At 41.4% G+C, this 18,184-nt stretch overlaps 1 protein-coding gene across 5 annotated transcripts in view; it reads left to right on the forward strand.

Annotated features, from left to right (window-relative positions):
- The window catches only part of MYO18A (myosin XVIIIA), a 350,022-nt gene that overhangs the window by 115,551 nt on the left and 216,287 nt on the right, over window positions 1-18,184 (forward strand). Inside the window, exons 3-10 of one of the 5 annotated variants that reach the window (XM_056559045.1) lie at window positions 846-920; window positions 1,962-2,096; window positions 5,014-5,101; window positions 5,478-5,584; window positions 7,344-7,520; window positions 13,680-13,890; window positions 15,182-15,324; window positions 17,950-18,050. In XM_056559045.1, coding sequence (XP_056415020.1) covers window positions 846-920; window positions 1,962-2,096; window positions 5,014-5,101; window positions 5,478-5,584; window positions 7,344-7,520; window positions 13,680-13,890; window positions 15,182-15,324; window positions 17,950-18,050 — 1,037 coding nt within the window. The remainder of the gene's footprint in view (window positions 1-845; window positions 921-1,961; window positions 2,097-5,013; window positions 5,102-5,477; window positions 5,585-7,343; window positions 7,521-13,679; window positions 13,891-15,181; window positions 15,325-17,949; window positions 18,051-18,184) is intronic. The other 4 variants (XM_056559047.1, XM_056559046.1, XM_056559048.1 and 1 more) reach the window with 4 other exon arrangements.

The raw sequence follows: 18,184 nt of genomic DNA on the forward strand, positions 1-18,184 counted from the left end.
CATCAATGCAAGTCTATGGAAGTATAGGAGGGGGCGTGATGGCCGTCACGTTACCCCCCATAGACTTGCATTGAGGGGGCTTGGCCATGATGTCAACAGCGGGGTGTGCCCGTGATGTCACGAGCCTCTGGCACTGCACGCGACGCTCTAAACGAACACTGGGTGCCACAGGGATATTGCGGGGGACCCCTGTGATCAGACATTTTATTCCCTATCCTATCTAGGGGGGGAGTACCTCTTTAAATTCAGCTTGTTACTCTATAGTGTTCCGTCTAATACCCTATAGTGTGGATCCTTAGGAAGTCAAAAAATCCTATGAGATGGAAGCAAATTTCCAAGTCTGGCAATCGGAATAAATCCCTGGATCAACGTCCCAACTCCAGAATCTAGTGACTATGACCAGTTGCTTACAACATCCTTCTGTATCACCTAAGGCCCGAATCTTCTAGTAATCACAGAGTCTGAGCAACAGGCCCCAAATTTGTACCTATAGAAAAATCCTTTCTGAACACTGCCCCTTTTTTATTAATAATTTTTCCTAAAATCACATCACACTCTATTATAAATCGTCTGCAAAACTGTGATCATTACTGAAATGTTCATTCACTAACTGATGTGTGCAAAGGTGAAACCCAGGCTAAATCTTGTGATCTGTCATCACTGGTACCGTAGTAGTTAGTCATTCTTTTTGGTGGTCTGCGTCCTCTATTTTTTGCACTTGAGATGCGTGCAGTGACACAGTATTAATCTCTTTTTACTCCACCCTGGTGTAATATGCATGATTGTTACGTGGGATGCTATCACTATTACAGTATATCAATAATAAATGCACATTTGACCTTTAGGCTACAAGCCCTGTATCCCAGCAGACGCCGCCAGAGGAGGCCCAGAAACGTCTAGAGAGGATCTTCATGGCATCTGTAAATAGTCTTTTTGTTTTTAGGTTACTCCATGTTTCTTTGTGCTTTGTTTGGGCACCTCTGTGTTCTGGCTTCTATCTGTATCTTTTATATAGCTGACTTAAGATTTATAAAAACGTGACTTTGTTTAGAAGCTTATACCTTGCTTACTCCAGTTGCTTTTTCCCTGGTAGTATGTGACAATAACCTCCCCATTAGTGGGAAACTTAATATACATGGTCCATGGACTAGAACTAGTATAGTCCATGGACAGCCATGGCTTATGCTGAGTCACCTTAGTATTTTAATGTCACTTTTGCCATCCTGCTCTCTGGATAGACTTGGTTGTATGTGCTATTGACGATAAGTGAAACTGCAAATCTCTAATTACTGTCGCATGCAGTGACACCACTGACCGTCCCTTGTGTATTTACAACAGTGATCCCCAACCTATGGATATATAAGATGCAACAACATGTGTTCTATATTTGGAATGACTAATGTTCTTCTCTAATATTGGCTAATTTTTTTCATGGTACGCTCAATTTTTCATTCCTGTACGGTGACAAACAGCTGTTTCTAAAATGGCTATGATGTCCTACTAATGCTTTTCTTATTATATTGGTTACCTCTAAGTAATACACAGATATCTAAATCCAGGTTGTGCATCCAGTTTTCTTCTAACAATTTTGCTCTGTGTTCAGTCGTCCATGGAGGAGATGCATTGTGTGTGTGTGTGTGTGTGTGTGTGTGTGTATGTATATATATATATATATATATATATATATATATATATATATATATATATACACACACAACATTAAAGTGCCCGCCTTCTTATAAGATGCTTACATTAGATCTTGGCTAGATTATCTTCTGCATTCTCTATACTAATATACAAAATGCTTAATGTGACTACATAAATTGACACAAAGGCCATATACCTGTACCGTGGCATTTTTGGCCGCTCATTGTCGGCCTTGTCAAGTAATTTCTGGTCTGTAGGCTTCTACTTTCATTCATTGATAGTTTCTGCTCTCTTTCGTTTTCTTGCTGCTATAGCTGGAACCAGCAGCCTCTACTTCTGCTCCACTGAGCCAGGTACTGTACCCCTGCACACAGGATCTCTCTGCCAACCCAGCCTCGTCTTCTATCCACATCTGGGCTGGTGTCTGTGCGCGTGTGTCATGCTGGAGTGTAAGGCTCTATTCACATCTCCTTCCTGCATAACTAATCCACTTTCCTTTACATCACCCTATGCATGTGTGCAACTTAATACCAGATGCATGTACTTTCCTTGTAAAAGTATTGGCATGGTTTGCATTAAGGCCTTTTCCTGGCTGCTGGACACAACAGATCTGCCGTACACCCCAATATTTCCCCCCTTTTTACATAATAAAGTGATATTGCATGCTCTTCTAATGCTCACCTATTGCCCTGCATCTCATGGGTTATAAGTTCTGGAAACCTGGTTTAATGTAGTTGCAATGAAAGTTGTTGGCTTAAGCTCATGAATACTATTTTGTATGCGTTCCTTGCCTGTGGTTGTGCTTGGCCCATAGATCTGCTCTTAAGGATCATATTCCTGCATTTAGTTTGACTCTATTCAAAAACTGTTATTCCACTTTACGACCAGATTTAAGGATCACTACATACCCCTAATTTGGGAGTTAGGATAAGGAATACTATATCTGTTCTAGGAGTTGAACCTAAACTTAAAACATATTCAGCTGTTTTTGCTAGAGAAGACCCAAACATGTTCGGGTTTTTGCAAGAGCTTTTAGCAGAAAGCAATGGTAATCTGACAATAACTACATATGACATAAGTGAAGATTGGCAGTAGTGATAAACATGCATAAAATGAGATGTATCCTGGACCTAGTGGACCAATCACTACATTCTCTGGCCACTTAACCATAATATGGTAAACCCCAACCATTTTATTGTTAATTCTCAAACACATTTCCCATCGTACCATGTTTTTGGAGCACATACTCCTTTCATTGCGGTCTTCTGTTTTTGAGGAATTTTGCTTACTTCAAGGTGTAAAAGATTTATATATCTGTCTGGTTCCTTGAGTGGCCATGCAGTAGCCATTAACTAGACCTTGCTTTCCTCCTTCCCGCCAGTTGAACCCTCAGGGTACCTGTGAAGAAACTTCAGCTTTGCCTCTAAGCTCACCCAATGCTCTGCCTCAGGTTGGCTGGTGATATGCTGTGATGTGGCTTTTTGTGTGTGGTTTGTCTCTTTCCTTAAAGATGTCCTATCCATGATAGCAGGTTGCTTCCACATAGTCACCCTCATCCTCCATCCATTGTGATAGTAAGATCATATTCTCTTGCTACATAGAATGGGAGCTCAAAACTATGCTAGAACATGTTCGAGATGAAAATTGCCACGTGAATTCGCCACACAATCTAGATGTTATTAGTGCTTTCTCTTTTTTGGACAATCTTTACTTATTAGAAAGGTCCCATAGAAATAAGCAGAGAACCAAGTATCCTGCTGTTGGGAACACCCCAATATCCACTATACGTTATACAATTTAGGGTCCTTTCACTCTACACTGTTTTTCTGTTACAAACGGACGTTAATGGCAGCTTTGGCTGCCATTAACGTCTGTTATTGTAATGGAGCAAAACGTGAGTTATAACAGGCAAAAAGGATCCCATTCACTTGAATGGGATTCCTCTAATGTTCATTATAAGTCCCGTTATGATTGCAGGAAAAGACCTGACATGCACAAATTTTTCTCCCGCTATCTTACTTAACCGACGTCACCTACCCTGACTCGTCACCACAGGTTAAAAGTAAATATTATGCAGCACCCTTGCATATAATTGGGCTCTCTGTGTAATTCCGGGCAGGGTAGGTCCTCCAAAGAGGAACCATTCTCCACCGTAACCAACAGATGAGGACCCTGAACACAAGATCCCTCCCCTCTATTAACTCAAGATTTCCTAATAGGGTTGATAAAATAGGTCTACATTTGACCCTAAATAAATTACAAATTGCTCTGTAAACTACTTGCTGTAACACGGCCAAAGTGGACAAAATTTCAGTAGCCAGATGATTTAGTGCAGATTAAACTGTGGCATTACGTCTGAAGTTCCCTTTTAATTATAAAATTAGTTTCTAGAATTATTACTATTATAGTCGCTGTTATTATTGTAGTCAGTTAAAATTACATATGTTCATCACTTAATGGTAGAATGTCATGTAAGAGTAAAAAAATGTAAGTTGAGTAATAGAAGTACATAGATGATAAAGTAATGCACTGACATTCCACATGGTAACCAGTCCTTCTTTTAGGCTAAGTTTCCACTTGGTTTTTTTCTGACAGTTTTTGGAATACTGCCACTGCAGTTTTTGAGCCAAAGCCAGAAGTCTATTCAAAAGGAATAGGACATATAAAGGGAGGTCTTACACTTCTCCTCCCTTATGGATCCACTTCGGATTTTGGCGCAAAAACTTCGGTGGCAGTTTTCCAAAAACTGCCAGAAAAAGAAAACAAGTGGAAACTTAGCCTAACAGAGTATAGGAAATCATGTTCCCTTTATTTCCAGGCCACCTGCTGTCATGCTGTGTGTTTTCTTGTGATTTTCCACCTTATATTTCTTGTGTGCTTTATTATATTGCTATCACATGATTCCCCCTGTGCCTCTGGTTTTGAGTTCTGTTTGTCTTGCGGCTGTTTTGGGTAATTTTCACTCTGGTTCTTGGAACTATAAAATAACTCTTCCATTGTCATAGGGACATTATGCGATTCCAAAGAAGCATCCACATATCAACTTGGGCTATTCAAGAAGCTATACTGAAATTTGCGCAGCTTGTGATTCATGCTTTGTATAATTGTGGCGCTTATCGTCTCATGGAAGCTTTTGTTCTTGTGTTTTTGTGTGTGTGCAGTGATGTTTATGTTGTTTCATAGATTGTGCGGTGTTTATGTAATTCTGACACAGTATTTCAGACCTGTTGTCTTTGGTTTGTCTGTTTCCCCCCTCTCATGTTTTGAACCAGCCTTAAAGAATGGCATCGGGGAGATCTGGCTATACCTTGGAGACCCATCTATCTAATGTTACACGATCTTATTGGCATTGTCTTCTTTTTGTAGGCGAAGACCGAGGAGCAGATCTCTGCAGAGCAGAACTGGTATGAGACTGAGAAAGTGTGGCTGGTTCACAAAGATGGATTCTCTCTGGGTATGTCAATGAGTCTGGGTATGTTTATGAGGTTCTTGGGGGTAATGTGTCTCTTTATTAATTTTTTAAAGTTTATTTAAAAAAAATAAAAGGTATGCCTCTCTAAGGTCTCTAAATAGCTTTGTATTTGTTTCTGTTGGAAGGATACTGCTGTATAAGGATAAGTTCACATATCTAAAAATCTACCAATATATTTAATTTGACATGTGTATTTTTATTGGAATCTTAAAAATTGCCTTATTTTGGACATTTCTGTCTTGTTTCCGGATAAAAACGCATACGCAAATAAAAAAAATGACAGTAAATTTACTGTTTCGCGAGTTTGTCTAGGAAATGTTGCTTCTCATAACACTTAGTTTGCAATTGTTTTCAACAGCGAATAAGCTGAATGCAGAAACCAGCAGCCTACCTGAAGGAAAAGTGAAGATCCGACTTGAGCATGATGGGACTGTACTTGACGTGGATGAGGATGATGTGGAAAAAGTGAGTTTTCTTTATACAGTTCTTTTAATGTCCCATCAGAAGTTTTTAAAGCTAACATAAAATAATAGTGCACCTGGGGATTAGCTCACTGCCATCTATTAGATCCATATACCCGTAGGACTTGTTTAGGTCCTGGAGCATGTAAAATATAAAGGCTTGGGTTTTCACATACTGCAAGACTGATCGTTCTCCAGCTCCAAAGAGTAGTTAAAAACTTAGTGAGGGATTTGTCAAGATTTGCATGACCATTTTCTGGCATTAAAAAGTTAAACATTCTTGCGCAAGCCTCATTTTGCTCAAAAATGGTGACCTTTTTCTGTGTTTTGTGCAAAAAAAATTAAAGTGCAAAAATGTGCTACTCTTGTATACCAGTTTTCTGGTGCAATCTTTGTTAATTCCCCCCCCCCCCCTTTTACCTTTTTATTTCTTCCTACTACAACAAGGCAGATCAAGGTGTTACCTTATTTCTATAAAAATACAAATAAAATGCTGATGCATTTCAAAATTAAAGCGGGGAATATACAAAGATCAGCATTTCGCAGTCAGATCTTAAAGGAGAACTGTAGTGTAATATAACTTATTCCCTATCCAAAGGATAGGGGATAAGTTATAGATCGCGTGGGGGGACCCCCGCCATCTCCTGTACAGGGCCGCGGTAATATGCTGGAAGGCGGCGTTCTGTCCCCACATGATGCGGCAGCCGACGCGCCCCCTCCATGTATCCCATGTATCCTTCGGATAGGGGATAAGTTATGTTGCACTACAGTTCTCCTTTAAGTAGACCACCACCAATGTAAGATGGCATGGTAAGATCCAGGCGCTCTCAGGCAGATACGGCAATATCCCCTTTACACAAAGCCATGTCCTCTCCGTGACAAGCATTGCTTACTTGTTTAGCTTGTGGCAGATCGGTCACATGTCGCAAACACGTCGGCTGTATTAGCATATTCATCGGCATTGGTCTCCAAGTCCTAGTGCTGGTCATGTGAGCTCTCATGCGCTCACGTGACCAGCACTAGGACGTGGAGACAAGCGCTGATGAATGTGCAAATACAGCCGACTGGGCCTGTGCAATTCAGTAAAGATAGAAGAGGATCTTCATCCAATTTATTATTATTATTTTTTTTTAAATCAACTGGTGCCAGAAAGTTAAACAGATTTGTAAATTACTTTTATTTAAAAATATTAACCCTTCCAGTATTTATCAGCTGCTGTATGTTCCGAAGGAAGTTCTTTTCTTTTTGAATTTCCTTTCTGACCACAGTGCTCTCTGCTAAAATCTTTGTTTATTTAAGGAACTGTCCAGAGCAAGAGCAAATCCCCATAGCAAACCTATCCTGCTCTGGACAGTTCCTAAAATGGAAAGAGCAGGATAGGTTCAGGTAGTACTTGTCCTTTTTAATAATACCACTCACAGGTGATCATGGAAGATTTAGGAGAGAACACCAGGCACTGAATTGTATCTACGGTAACATCCTCTTACACTACCACACTTGGGATGCAGCTGGCCTTTACGAACAAATTCTCATAAAGGCATTGGTAGGGGCTGGATTTTATTTACCTGTGGAAATGGGACTAAATAAAACACGCAAAGTCAGGGTTCATAATACTTTTTTCCATATATTGTATATATTTATATTGTGTATGTGTGTGTGTATATATATATATATATATATATATATATATTTCTGTGTGTTCAATAAATGTATGCTTTGTTGCTGTGTACTGCACCTAAGTCTGCATGTGATCTTTTTCTTAGGCGAACCCGCCGTCTCATGATCGGGTGGAAGACTTGGCGTCACTAGTTTATCTGAATGAAGCCAGCGTACTTCACACACTGCGACAACGCTACGGAGGAAACTTGCTTCACACGTTTGCCGGACCAGCTATGGTTATTATGAATCCCATGAGCTCTCCTTCTATATATTCTGAGAAGGTATGACAGAGTTTTCACTTTATTTATTTTATCTTTAGGAACAATAAAAAAAAATTTTATCATTTATTTACAAGCTAGAAATGTAATATAATTGATATGTCACCGTTCTGTGGGCACTTACTCTGCTTGTTATTAACCATTTTGGTGACATGTCTCCACCTAGTGGAGCTCTTTGAACATGCAGCCGTTGATGGGGTGGGAGTGAGGATAACCATTCTTCACATAAGTAGTTTCATTAGAATTGTTTTTATTCTTTGAACATTATCAAGGTACTTATTGAATAAGACTGCGATTCACTGTGATTAATTTATTTAATTGGAAATTATTCCATGTAGCTCCGGATAATGGATTATTTTTTAATTACCCACACATAGGCCATGTTTTAGCAGCATGAGTTTAGGCGGCATGCACTTCATTTCTATAATAATTCTGTCCATTGCTGCTTAATAGAACCTTTTTAGGTTGCCATACATTTAATAAATAGTATGATTATAACTTATTGTTACCACTAACAAGTATAACATTTGTTCCGTTCACATCTACTTTGCCGGATCCATTGCATGATTGAAACCAGCGGTGCCTTATGGTGATCTGACAGATTCTGTAAATTTGGGCTATGTTTTAACAGGGTTCATCTAAGGCCATGTTCACATGAATGCGGGTGTCAGGCCCAAGGCCTGATTATTAAAATCCTATATGTGTATTATAATTATGTGTGATGTATTATCCAAGACGTGGGTGAGAGGTCATTCAGACGGTGTATCCTTATACCCAGAGGTCTGGTGGCCTTAACCCTTGCACCATCACACTCTCTCTAATGTCTTGGCTGGACCGATAGGGTGTGATCGTGACAGCGGGGCTGTTTATCCTTGTCATGCCTGATTCTCTAAAGTTAGGGCCACATGTGATGTATTATGGAATCCACCTATGGAATTTCCAGATGGAAAATCCACAATTTTTATTGTAGCAGCAAAAGTCCATGAGTTTTTAAAAATTTCTTCCACATATGGAAAAAAACCCTGCACAAAATCTGTGTGAAAATGAACTGCATTTGAAAGCCGCAGCAATTTGTGTTGCGTATACATTGCAGATGTATTTCAGATTTTCAAATTCTGTCCAGATTATTTCTACAGTGCTTGCACGGTTAAAAGGGGTATGTCAACCACACATCTCCATTAATGAGGAGAGCAGGGTGCCATATGGGAGATCACCAGGGGGGGATCCGATGGATCAGACACTTATCCCCTATCCTGCGTATAGAGGTTACGTTTATTGATACTGTATAACTCCTTTAATACTTCAGTCAAATATAAAGTTCTTGCTTTGGGGGGCCTCTTTGAGCATATGGACTCCATGGCAAGATTGGTTAGTGAGAATCGGGCTTTCCCTCCTCACGCCTCTAACCAGGAAGATAGAGACTTCAGTAGAACTTTGCCTGGACTTATCTCCTTATCCAGTTTAGGGGAAAGGACATGGGGCTAGTAGCCAAAAAAGTGTATGGTTAGCGGTTAGCTTCTCTCTCCAGAGATAGCTTAATCCTATTAAAATAAGGGCCTGCCTGTCCATGACTCATTTGGGGCCACCCATTCCACTAGGGAAGCCTCTACCACCTGGGCAGAAAGGACAAACTCCTCAGTAATGTAGCCACCTGGAGTTCGTTCCATACTTTTATTAAATTGCAAAAAAACAACAACTTTAGATATGTCTTGATATGACATCGGTCTTGGTCTGTTTGATCACTAGAACAAGCCAGGAGAAGTGTGAGCTTAGTGTATTCTCTCCTGGCACTGCATCACGTGACGGAGACTGTTGCATATTGTAAGTCTATGGGACTGTCCCTGTCACATGGGTACAGATCGGGGAGAGAAGCGAGCAGTGTGCCACCCACTCCGTGAGTTCTAGTAAACGGTCAGGATCTGAGCAGTCATATAGGTCTATGGTATAGCAAAAAAAAATAAAAAATGTTTTTTTCTTTTTGGTGACTGGTACACTTTAAACATTACACACTGGAATTCTACATCCGAACTAGTCTTTGGATGTAAAGTACTTTAGGCAGTGGCTCCTTCCTTCTAGTTTAACTGTACGGGTGCAGTCATGGGTAAAAGGATGACTACTCACCGGTACGTGGGGGTTTCACAAATGAATGACAGCAGCCATCCATGTCTCCACAAAAAAAAAGAGATAGCGAAAATGTGTATCTTTATATACTAACCTATTCCTGAACGTCTATATCCTTATTACTTGCAAAGAACTGAGGTGTGGAGCAGTGTTTTCCTCTTTATCTTCTTAGGTTTGGCGTCTTGTGGTGGGAGGTGAGTAATCGCCCTTTTTTCGAACACAGAGACATCAATTTCCCCGGTCTTCATTACATATTTGCTGTGAAGTGAGATGCACCGGGGCAGCCCAGGTCATTTAATCCCCGTCAGTTCTTTTTCCCTTTTTCCCTGTTAAATGTGCTCTGGGTTTCCATGGCAACAGCGGTTCCCCCGAGCTATACAATGCAGGTACATTCACTCCTAATTATGGTCGCAGTCAAGTTCTCTCATAAAATCATCCCTTATCTTCCGTCAGTTCTGTCATTTTTGAAATCCATTTATATAAACTAAAAGCATTCTGTAGGAAGATAGGATTGCCAGAACACCATGGGGGCACATCGAAGTACTCTTTAGTTGCCGGTGTTTTGTCTGTAAAAAGAAAGCAGGTTGTCTCGGACTTGCCATTTTCTCAGATATTGCAGGAATCTGAGTGAAATGGACATGACCTATAAATTGACCTTCTGCCACATTCACACAAGCATAATACGTACGCTTTATGGCATCTGTATTATGAATATTATCTGACCGCATCTTAGATCACTATGATGCTTTAAATTGCCACTTGCATCCATATTAGGCTCACGTGAAACAAAAATTAGCCATTACGATAAAATGTACTACTAATACAGTGGTCCCTCAACATACAATGGTAATCCGTTCCAAACGGACCATTGTTTGTTGAAACCATCGCATGTTGAGGGATCCGTTCAGTGTAAAGTATAGGACAGTGGTCTACAACCTGCGGACCTCCAGATGTTGCAAAACTACAACACCCAGCATGCCCGGACAGCCTTTGGCTGTCCGGGCATGCTGGGTGTTGTAGTTTTGCAACATCTGGAGGTCCGCAGGTTGTAGACCACTGTTAGAGGAAGTTGTACTCGCCTGTCCCAGCCGCTCCGGACCGTCGCTGCTGCCCGGAATGTCGCCGTCCATCGCTGTCGCCGCGTCCCCGAGGTGTCCCCGACGTTCCGACAAGGCCTCTGCTTCCCCGGCATCCTCGCTCTCACGTCGCCGCCATCACGTTGCTACGCACGCCGCTCCTATTGGATGACGGGACGGCGTGCGCAGCGACGTGATGACGACGATAGAGAGCGCCGACGATGCAGGGGATCTCGAAGAGGACGCGCCGGAGCCCCGAGGACAGGTAAGAGACATCACCGGAGCTCACGGGGCACCGTAAACGGCTATCCGGTGGCAGCTGAAGCAGTCAGCGCTGCCGGATAGCCGTTTATGCGATGGCCCCGACATAAAAAAGTATTGTATGTTGATGCTGCCTTCAACATGCGATGGCCTCTGAGAGTCCATCGCATGTTGAAATTATCGTATGTCGGGGCCATCGTAGGTCGAGGGGTCACTGTACTTGCATGGGGGGGGGGGGGGAGAATTGTGGTATGGGGGTGTGATGCAGGGCAGATGGAATAACCCTAGGGCGTGGTTTATCCTCAATACCACCTGAAGGTATATCTCTGGGTCCTGGGCTAGGCACGGGGCCATAATGACTCAGACGCCAAGTTACGGACAATGGTAGCTTTACTGAGGTTAGGCTGGGTTCACACTTCGGTTTGTAACTACGATTCCCGTATACTGCTGGGAGGAGGGGCGGGCGGGGCTTAACCGCGGCGCCCGCACTCAGCCGTATTCGGGAACCGTAGTTAATGTATGTCTATGAGCCGACTGGAGTGAACCGCAGCCTCCGGTCGGCTGCTTTTTCGGCCGTATGCGGTTTCCCGACCTCAAGCCCCGCCCACCCCTCCTCCCAGCCGTATACGGGAACCGTAGTTACAAACCGTAGTGTGAACTCAGCCTTAGACAGGTGGAAAAGTCTATACAGTTCAGCCAGGTGACCAGTGGTCGTGACAGAAAAGAAATCCAGAAAGAAAAGAATTTCCTCTGTAGTATACATCCGCTAATAAGTACTGGAAGGATTAAGAATTTTTAATAAAAGTAATTTACAAATCTGTTTAACTTTCTGGGACCAGTTGATTAAAAAAAAATTTAAAAAAAGTTTTCCACCAGAGTACCCCTTTAACAGGATGACCATTTTCCAGATTTTGTTGCAGGTTCTCAAGCAGATTCCGCTCTAGTCAAAACCTCATTACATGTAGCATATTTTTCCACATCAATTATCATACACTGTGGGGGAGATTTATCAAAAACTCTGCAGAGGAAAAGTTGCTGAGTTGCCCATAGCAACCAATCAGATTGCTTCTTTCATTGTTGAAAAGTCCTGAAAAATTAAAGAAGCGATCTGATTGGTTGCTATGGGCAATTGGTCAGCTTTTCTTCTACAATGGTTTTGATAAATCTTCCCATGTATGCAATGTTACAGTGATGTAGATTCTTCTGTGGAAATGTTTCAGATTTGCACTCTGAACTCTCCCAAGGTCTGCTGATGTACATCCTGGCATAGCAATTTAAAAGGCATTTTAGGGCTTGGAGAAAAAAATATTTTGCTCAATTCTGTCACAGAGGTACATTGTGCTCTTCATATTGCTTTGCCTGATTTCTAATAATCTGCATAATTCCCCTCCAACTGAGGTAGCATCTGTATTGTGCATGAAAAATAGAATTTTACCCAGGAAACTGTGTTGTCAGACGCGTGATGTCTGCAGTAATGAGTTATACTGCACGCTGGGCCTGTTTCTAGTGTCTGACATATTGTCACAACTGTATTGTTCCCAGTTCTTAAAAGGGTCTTAATTCCCATCATCAATAATGAAATGCTATTATAATGAAGTATGCGGGAGAGGACTGGTTATGTCGAGGACTCAACCATCTGCAGGTTTACATGTTACACTTCTCTTTATGCTTTTGTTAAAATTATACATTTGTTAGGCTAAGTTCACACTGCCATTGCACTCTGACCAGTTCAGGGTCCGTTTTTTTTTGTGCTGAATGGACTCCAAACAGGTCAGAGCCCAACTGACAGCGCTGGGTCCCGATGGTTCCCATTGACTTGAATGGGGTTGTCAGGTGTCCGATAATTTAAAGGAGTTAAGGGGAGACAAAACCGGACATGCAGTATTTTTTTTCTCCGCTCAACTCCCATCCTACCGACGGAGCTTCCTTTACCAGAGCACAACGGTAACATAATAAAGAGCTAATAAACACTTGTCATAGGATTTAAAGGGATGGCATCTGTTTACCTGCTTTCAGTGTTGGCACAAATACGATGGGATTGAATAAACACTGTTGAGCCCTTATGATGAGCAGGGCTAAATCTAGCTTTCATGACATCCTACAAACACATTACATCCCCTGTGACTCATACAGAACCCCCATGGCACTATGTGTGTGTGTATATATATATATATATATATATATATATATATATATATATATATATATATATATATAAATTCACATACACATATATATCTGCATGTTGAATTTGTGTGTATTCCACTCCAAAATCTGCATCAATTAAGCGTTCAGATTGTTTCCCAATGTTTTCAGTAGGTATCTGCACTGCCATCCGCATCAGGTCGTCCAAAACCATTGCAGACTCTTCAGCATAGAATGGAAATTTATGTAAGAATCAATTGTGTCTGACTCTTTTTTTTCCAGGCAGGGTTCAAGTCCTGGGGAAAAATAAAGTTTGGGAACCAAGATTTCCACTCAATGGCTGCAGGACTCCTGCTAATGGGAACGGTGTTACTGCTGTGGAAAGTGCAGGAACTCACTTCCCACGTGCTCCTAGGGACTAGAGCCCTGTTTGCAGGTCATGGACACTGTCCTTGTGAGGCTGCAAAGGTCACACTTACTGATGAGGGTTGTTGACCTAAATGCTGAGTCTTGATCAGACTGTCTTGTCTTATAAGTACGTCTTATTTTCTTGCTGCAGGTGATGCACATGTTCAAAGGATGTCGCAGAGAAGACACATCACCTCATATATATGGAGTGGCGCAAGCTGCATACTGGAATATGCTCATGACTCGCCAGGATCAGTCCATCGTCTTACTGGGGAACAGTGGTTCTGGCAAAACTACAAGCTGTCAGCATGTTATCCAATACCTGGCTACAGTGTCTGGTAGCATCGGAAAGATTTTTTCAGGTATAGAGCGGTATATGTAAGAAAGGAAATATTTGTATAGCAGGGTTATCTGTAAACAGCATGTTTACTACTGTACACATGACGTGATAGAAAGCCTAAAGAGGTTTCAATGAATAATCTAATATATGAGATTATGAAAGAATACCTCTCATGATCTTGTTAAATTTTATATCATGATAAATCACCCCCTGCCTTTATTTTTACTATTTTTTTTTATTTTCTACCTTGATATTACTCTATATTTTCTGCTCAGTCTCAGTCAGATTTACAGACTGGAAGGGGCATTCCCCAGCAGGCGTGACATCATCTGAAGCCATACAGGGGAGAACTTCCTCCCTCACTCTGCTACACACAGCCCAGAGCAGTTCAGTGTGACATGAGCTATGATTGGCTATGGCTGCGCATACACCCTTCAGCACTCCAGACTGCATTTCCTGATTTTGGACTTCTGCCAGGCCACACAAATAAAACATAGAAAACTTCATTTTTTTTAAGCAAAGTACATTAGAAAGATTTTTTATTTACCATAAGGAATGCAATAGCAAAAATTTGTTTTAATGATAGTGCCCATTTAAATATTTAGGTTGTGTGCTGAATTGTTTGGAAATGTTGAAAGCGGATTTAAATGGGGATATTCACGTATCATTCCAATAAATGTTTGATCATGGGATCTCCTACTGAGTTTTAGACTGGGGTCCCTGGCCCTCTATTTTTTGTCCTTAGGACATGACTGTGTAATGGAGAACTGTGGAATGGATTGGTGGTGGGGTTTCATTTAGTCTGTGGATCAGCTGTTCCCTTCAGTGTCGTAGCCAGTGAATGGAACAGCATGGCATAGGCTCGCCTGATGCGCCATTCCCATATCATCTTAGTGTGGTTGTGCGGTAGGGGGGAAAGGTGGACTCAGGAACCTATTCTAGTGATCAGTGCCCAGGGATCAGGTATTTATCACCTATCCTGTGAATAGATGATAAATATCTATTGTTGGACAACCAATTCTAACAATAATGGGAATGTTGTGAATATCTGATGTGGCTTCCACCTATGTGACTCACCTATTGGGAGAGTGAGTCTGCTGACCCTTAATATCTGACCATTACACTGTCCATACTGTTACTGTTAGTGTATTTAGGGCCTGTACTATGAATGTTACATGAATGCATTAGATGGGAATACCCCTTTTTAAGGTTGTATGTATTGTGTCTTTTAAAGCCTAATTTAATCTACTCTCATCATTTAATAAATGAATATTAACTTTATTGTCTTAATTTATTTTTTATTTTTTTTGTAGCTGAAAAATGGCAAGCTGTATATACCATCCTGGAAGCTTTTGGTAATAGCGGCTCAAGTCTCAATGGAAATGCCACACGGTTCTCACAGATCATTTCATTGGACTTTGACCAGACTGGACAGGTGGCTTCAGCTACTATACAGGTGAGCGAGGGGTATTTCAATATGATGTCACTGAGCTTTAGGTTACTATTAGGAACCTTTCTTGGAAGGGGACAGCCATACCAGTGCTCTCTTTACTGAATGGAATTTCTATGCATAAAATCCGTAGCATTTGCAGAAGAGTTGAAGTGGATGACATTTAAAGGTTACCAATCCTTTAAGAAAAACAAACAAAACTTGTGATATTTTGCTTGGTGGCAGTAGAAGTGCGGAGACCCCCACCAATCACTTCAATGAATCGACTGCATTGCCCTGCTCAGCCCTGCACCCCTTTTATTCTGCTTCTCACAGCTTGGTTCTGCTCATTCACCATATAAAATCTATAGACTTTCTGGGAATCCATATAGTTGTCACTTTCTGAGCAGAGTTGAGCAGTGGCAAGCAGAAACAAATGTTCACAATGCTCAAGTCTTCTGACGTGCCGCTATGACCTATGAAACATTAAGAAAAAGCCTTGTACCCTTTAAAAAAATCACATTTAAATATTACACAAAATCCCTGTAGAAATTCAACCTAGTAGTGGGGACAAGATGGCTGATTTCAAAGGGTCCGGGAACTGGCCCAGCAATCCGCATGCACAAATCGAACTCCGCTACATGGCAGATTACGAGCGACCACAGCCCCTCCCATATATCCCCCATAGACATCAATGGAGGGGGCGTGACGACCACGGCCGCCCACAGCCTAGCACAGTCGGCGCTCTGATAGGGTTTAAGATGTCTAGGGGCAGAGTACCCCTTTAAGTTTCAAATATGCTTTGGAGGGGTTTTGGATCTGCCCCATCTTCAAAGTCCTAATCTTCCAAGTCCAAATCTGTGATAAATCTGCAATATTGAAGATCCACAGCTGTTTATTTATTTTTTAGTTAATTAATTAATTAATTAATTAATTAATTAATTAATTTATAAAATGTTATTTTTTTAACATTTTTTTTCCATTTCTCCCATTTGCGTCCGTTCCCAAAATATGCCTGTATTTGGAAACCTGTGTGATGTGCTGTTTAGCCTTCAGCAGAGAAAGGATTATCACTGGATCCTAAGAAGCTTTTCATACATTTGCAGGGCACATTAATTTCTAATTAGAAAGAAAATGTCACAAATTGAAGCCACAAAACAATGTCCGTAGATTAGCACTTGTGAAGGAAAAAGTCTCCTTATTCGGCTCTACTAAGGGAGCAAATAGGTTCGAATAGTATTAAATATACCCTGGGGCTCACTTTATCATCTATGAGTGTTTCCTAACCAAAATGCTTCCAGCTGTTGAAAAACTACAACTCCCAGCATGCCCGGACAGCCATCGGCTGTCCGGGCATGCTGGGAGTTGTAGTTTTGCAACAGCTGAAGGCTCTCTGGTTGGGAGACACTGGTTTATCATGACAAGCTGTAGTTTTCACCGAAATTTCTGATATATTGCTTGTGGTCATTTGATATGGGGGGGGGGGGGGGTGCGCCTAATTTGTGGGTGCTACTTATGAGGCCAGTGGTTAGTACAGTTTCCTTGCAGTGCTGGGGTACAGCATTTTAATCCCCCCCAAAGATGGCATCTCCATGAAGTTTGTATGTTCTCAACATGTTTAGCTATGTTCATACAGTATTTAGGGCATCCTTAAGAGTAAGTTCACATGGCGAAATGTCCATGTGGAATTCTGCCAGAATATTCCGCACTGACATTCCACTGAGTCCCATTGATTTCAATGGGATTCTGCAGCACTGTGCACATGGTGGAAAGAAATCCTGATTCCGGCGTTTGCAGAATAAATAGACATGTCTATTCTTTCTGCGGATTTCACTTGGAAATGCATTGCCGTCTATAAGACTGCTTAATTTCGAGTGGTCCTATTGCCCGACGGGACTTTCAAATGTGCGGAATGTCTGTCCTTGTTTTCCGGACGGACATTTTGCACATTTTCCTACCGTGTGAACGTACCCTTAGGGACATAAAATGGGCCAAATTCGGCTCAGTTTTTCCATTATAAACAATTGTATTCAGTGGAAAACGGCTCTTTTGACTTCTTTTTGGCCAATGACGTGCCAAAATACATTTGAGGTGAACTTTGGCATGTAATTGGGGTAGGAGGGCATTTGTTGGGATGTAAATGTGCCCAAAAAGTCTCCTTTGCAAACAGCAGTTTAAGCTTTCGCAGTAGCCCAAACATCCTCTGAAAATAAGTGCAAAAAAAAAAAATTGTTGAAAAAAAGGCCAAAAATGGCCTATGGAGAAGGCTAAGAAAAAATCGCTGAAATGTTCAGGCTTTTTGGAAGAGATTTATCAACACCTGTGAAGAGTGGTGCAGTTGCCCATAGCAACCAATCGGATAGCTTCTTTCAAAATTAAAGAAGCAATCTGGTTGCTATGGGCAACTGCGCCACTCTTCCTCTGCACAGGTTTTGATAAATCTCCCCCTTTGTGCTTGTAAAACGGTTGTTTTTTGAGACTTAAAATGTGAACATTGCATCTGTGTGGGTTTCATCTGCTTTCCTTGCATACTCCAGTCATATATGGGCAAATGTCTAATTTAGATGGTCAGGCCCAACATTGGCGCTAAATTACATTTATTTAATTTGATTAAAGTGACAGTTACTTATTTTGTTTGTGTGTATTTTTCAGACCATGCTTTTGGAGAAACTCAGAGTGGCGAGACGGCCAGAAAATGAAGCCACATTTAATGTCTTCTACTACCTCTTGGCTGGTGCAGACAACACCCTCCGGTAACTCAACAAGCTAAATTTTGCTATTGAACTTTTCCTGCTATCCCAACATTGTACAATTTTTTCATGATTAATACTGCCATGGGCCCCATAATCCATTAAATAGGTAGTCCCAACTGGGAAGTTACACCCAT

The sequence above is a fragment of the Hyla sarda genome, chromosome 2 (assembly GCF_029499605.1).
Source record: "Hyla sarda isolate aHylSar1 chromosome 2, aHylSar1.hap1, whole genome shotgun sequence".
NCBI classification, from domain to species: domain Eukaryota; kingdom Metazoa; phylum Chordata; class Amphibia; order Anura; family Hylidae; genus Hyla; species Hyla sarda.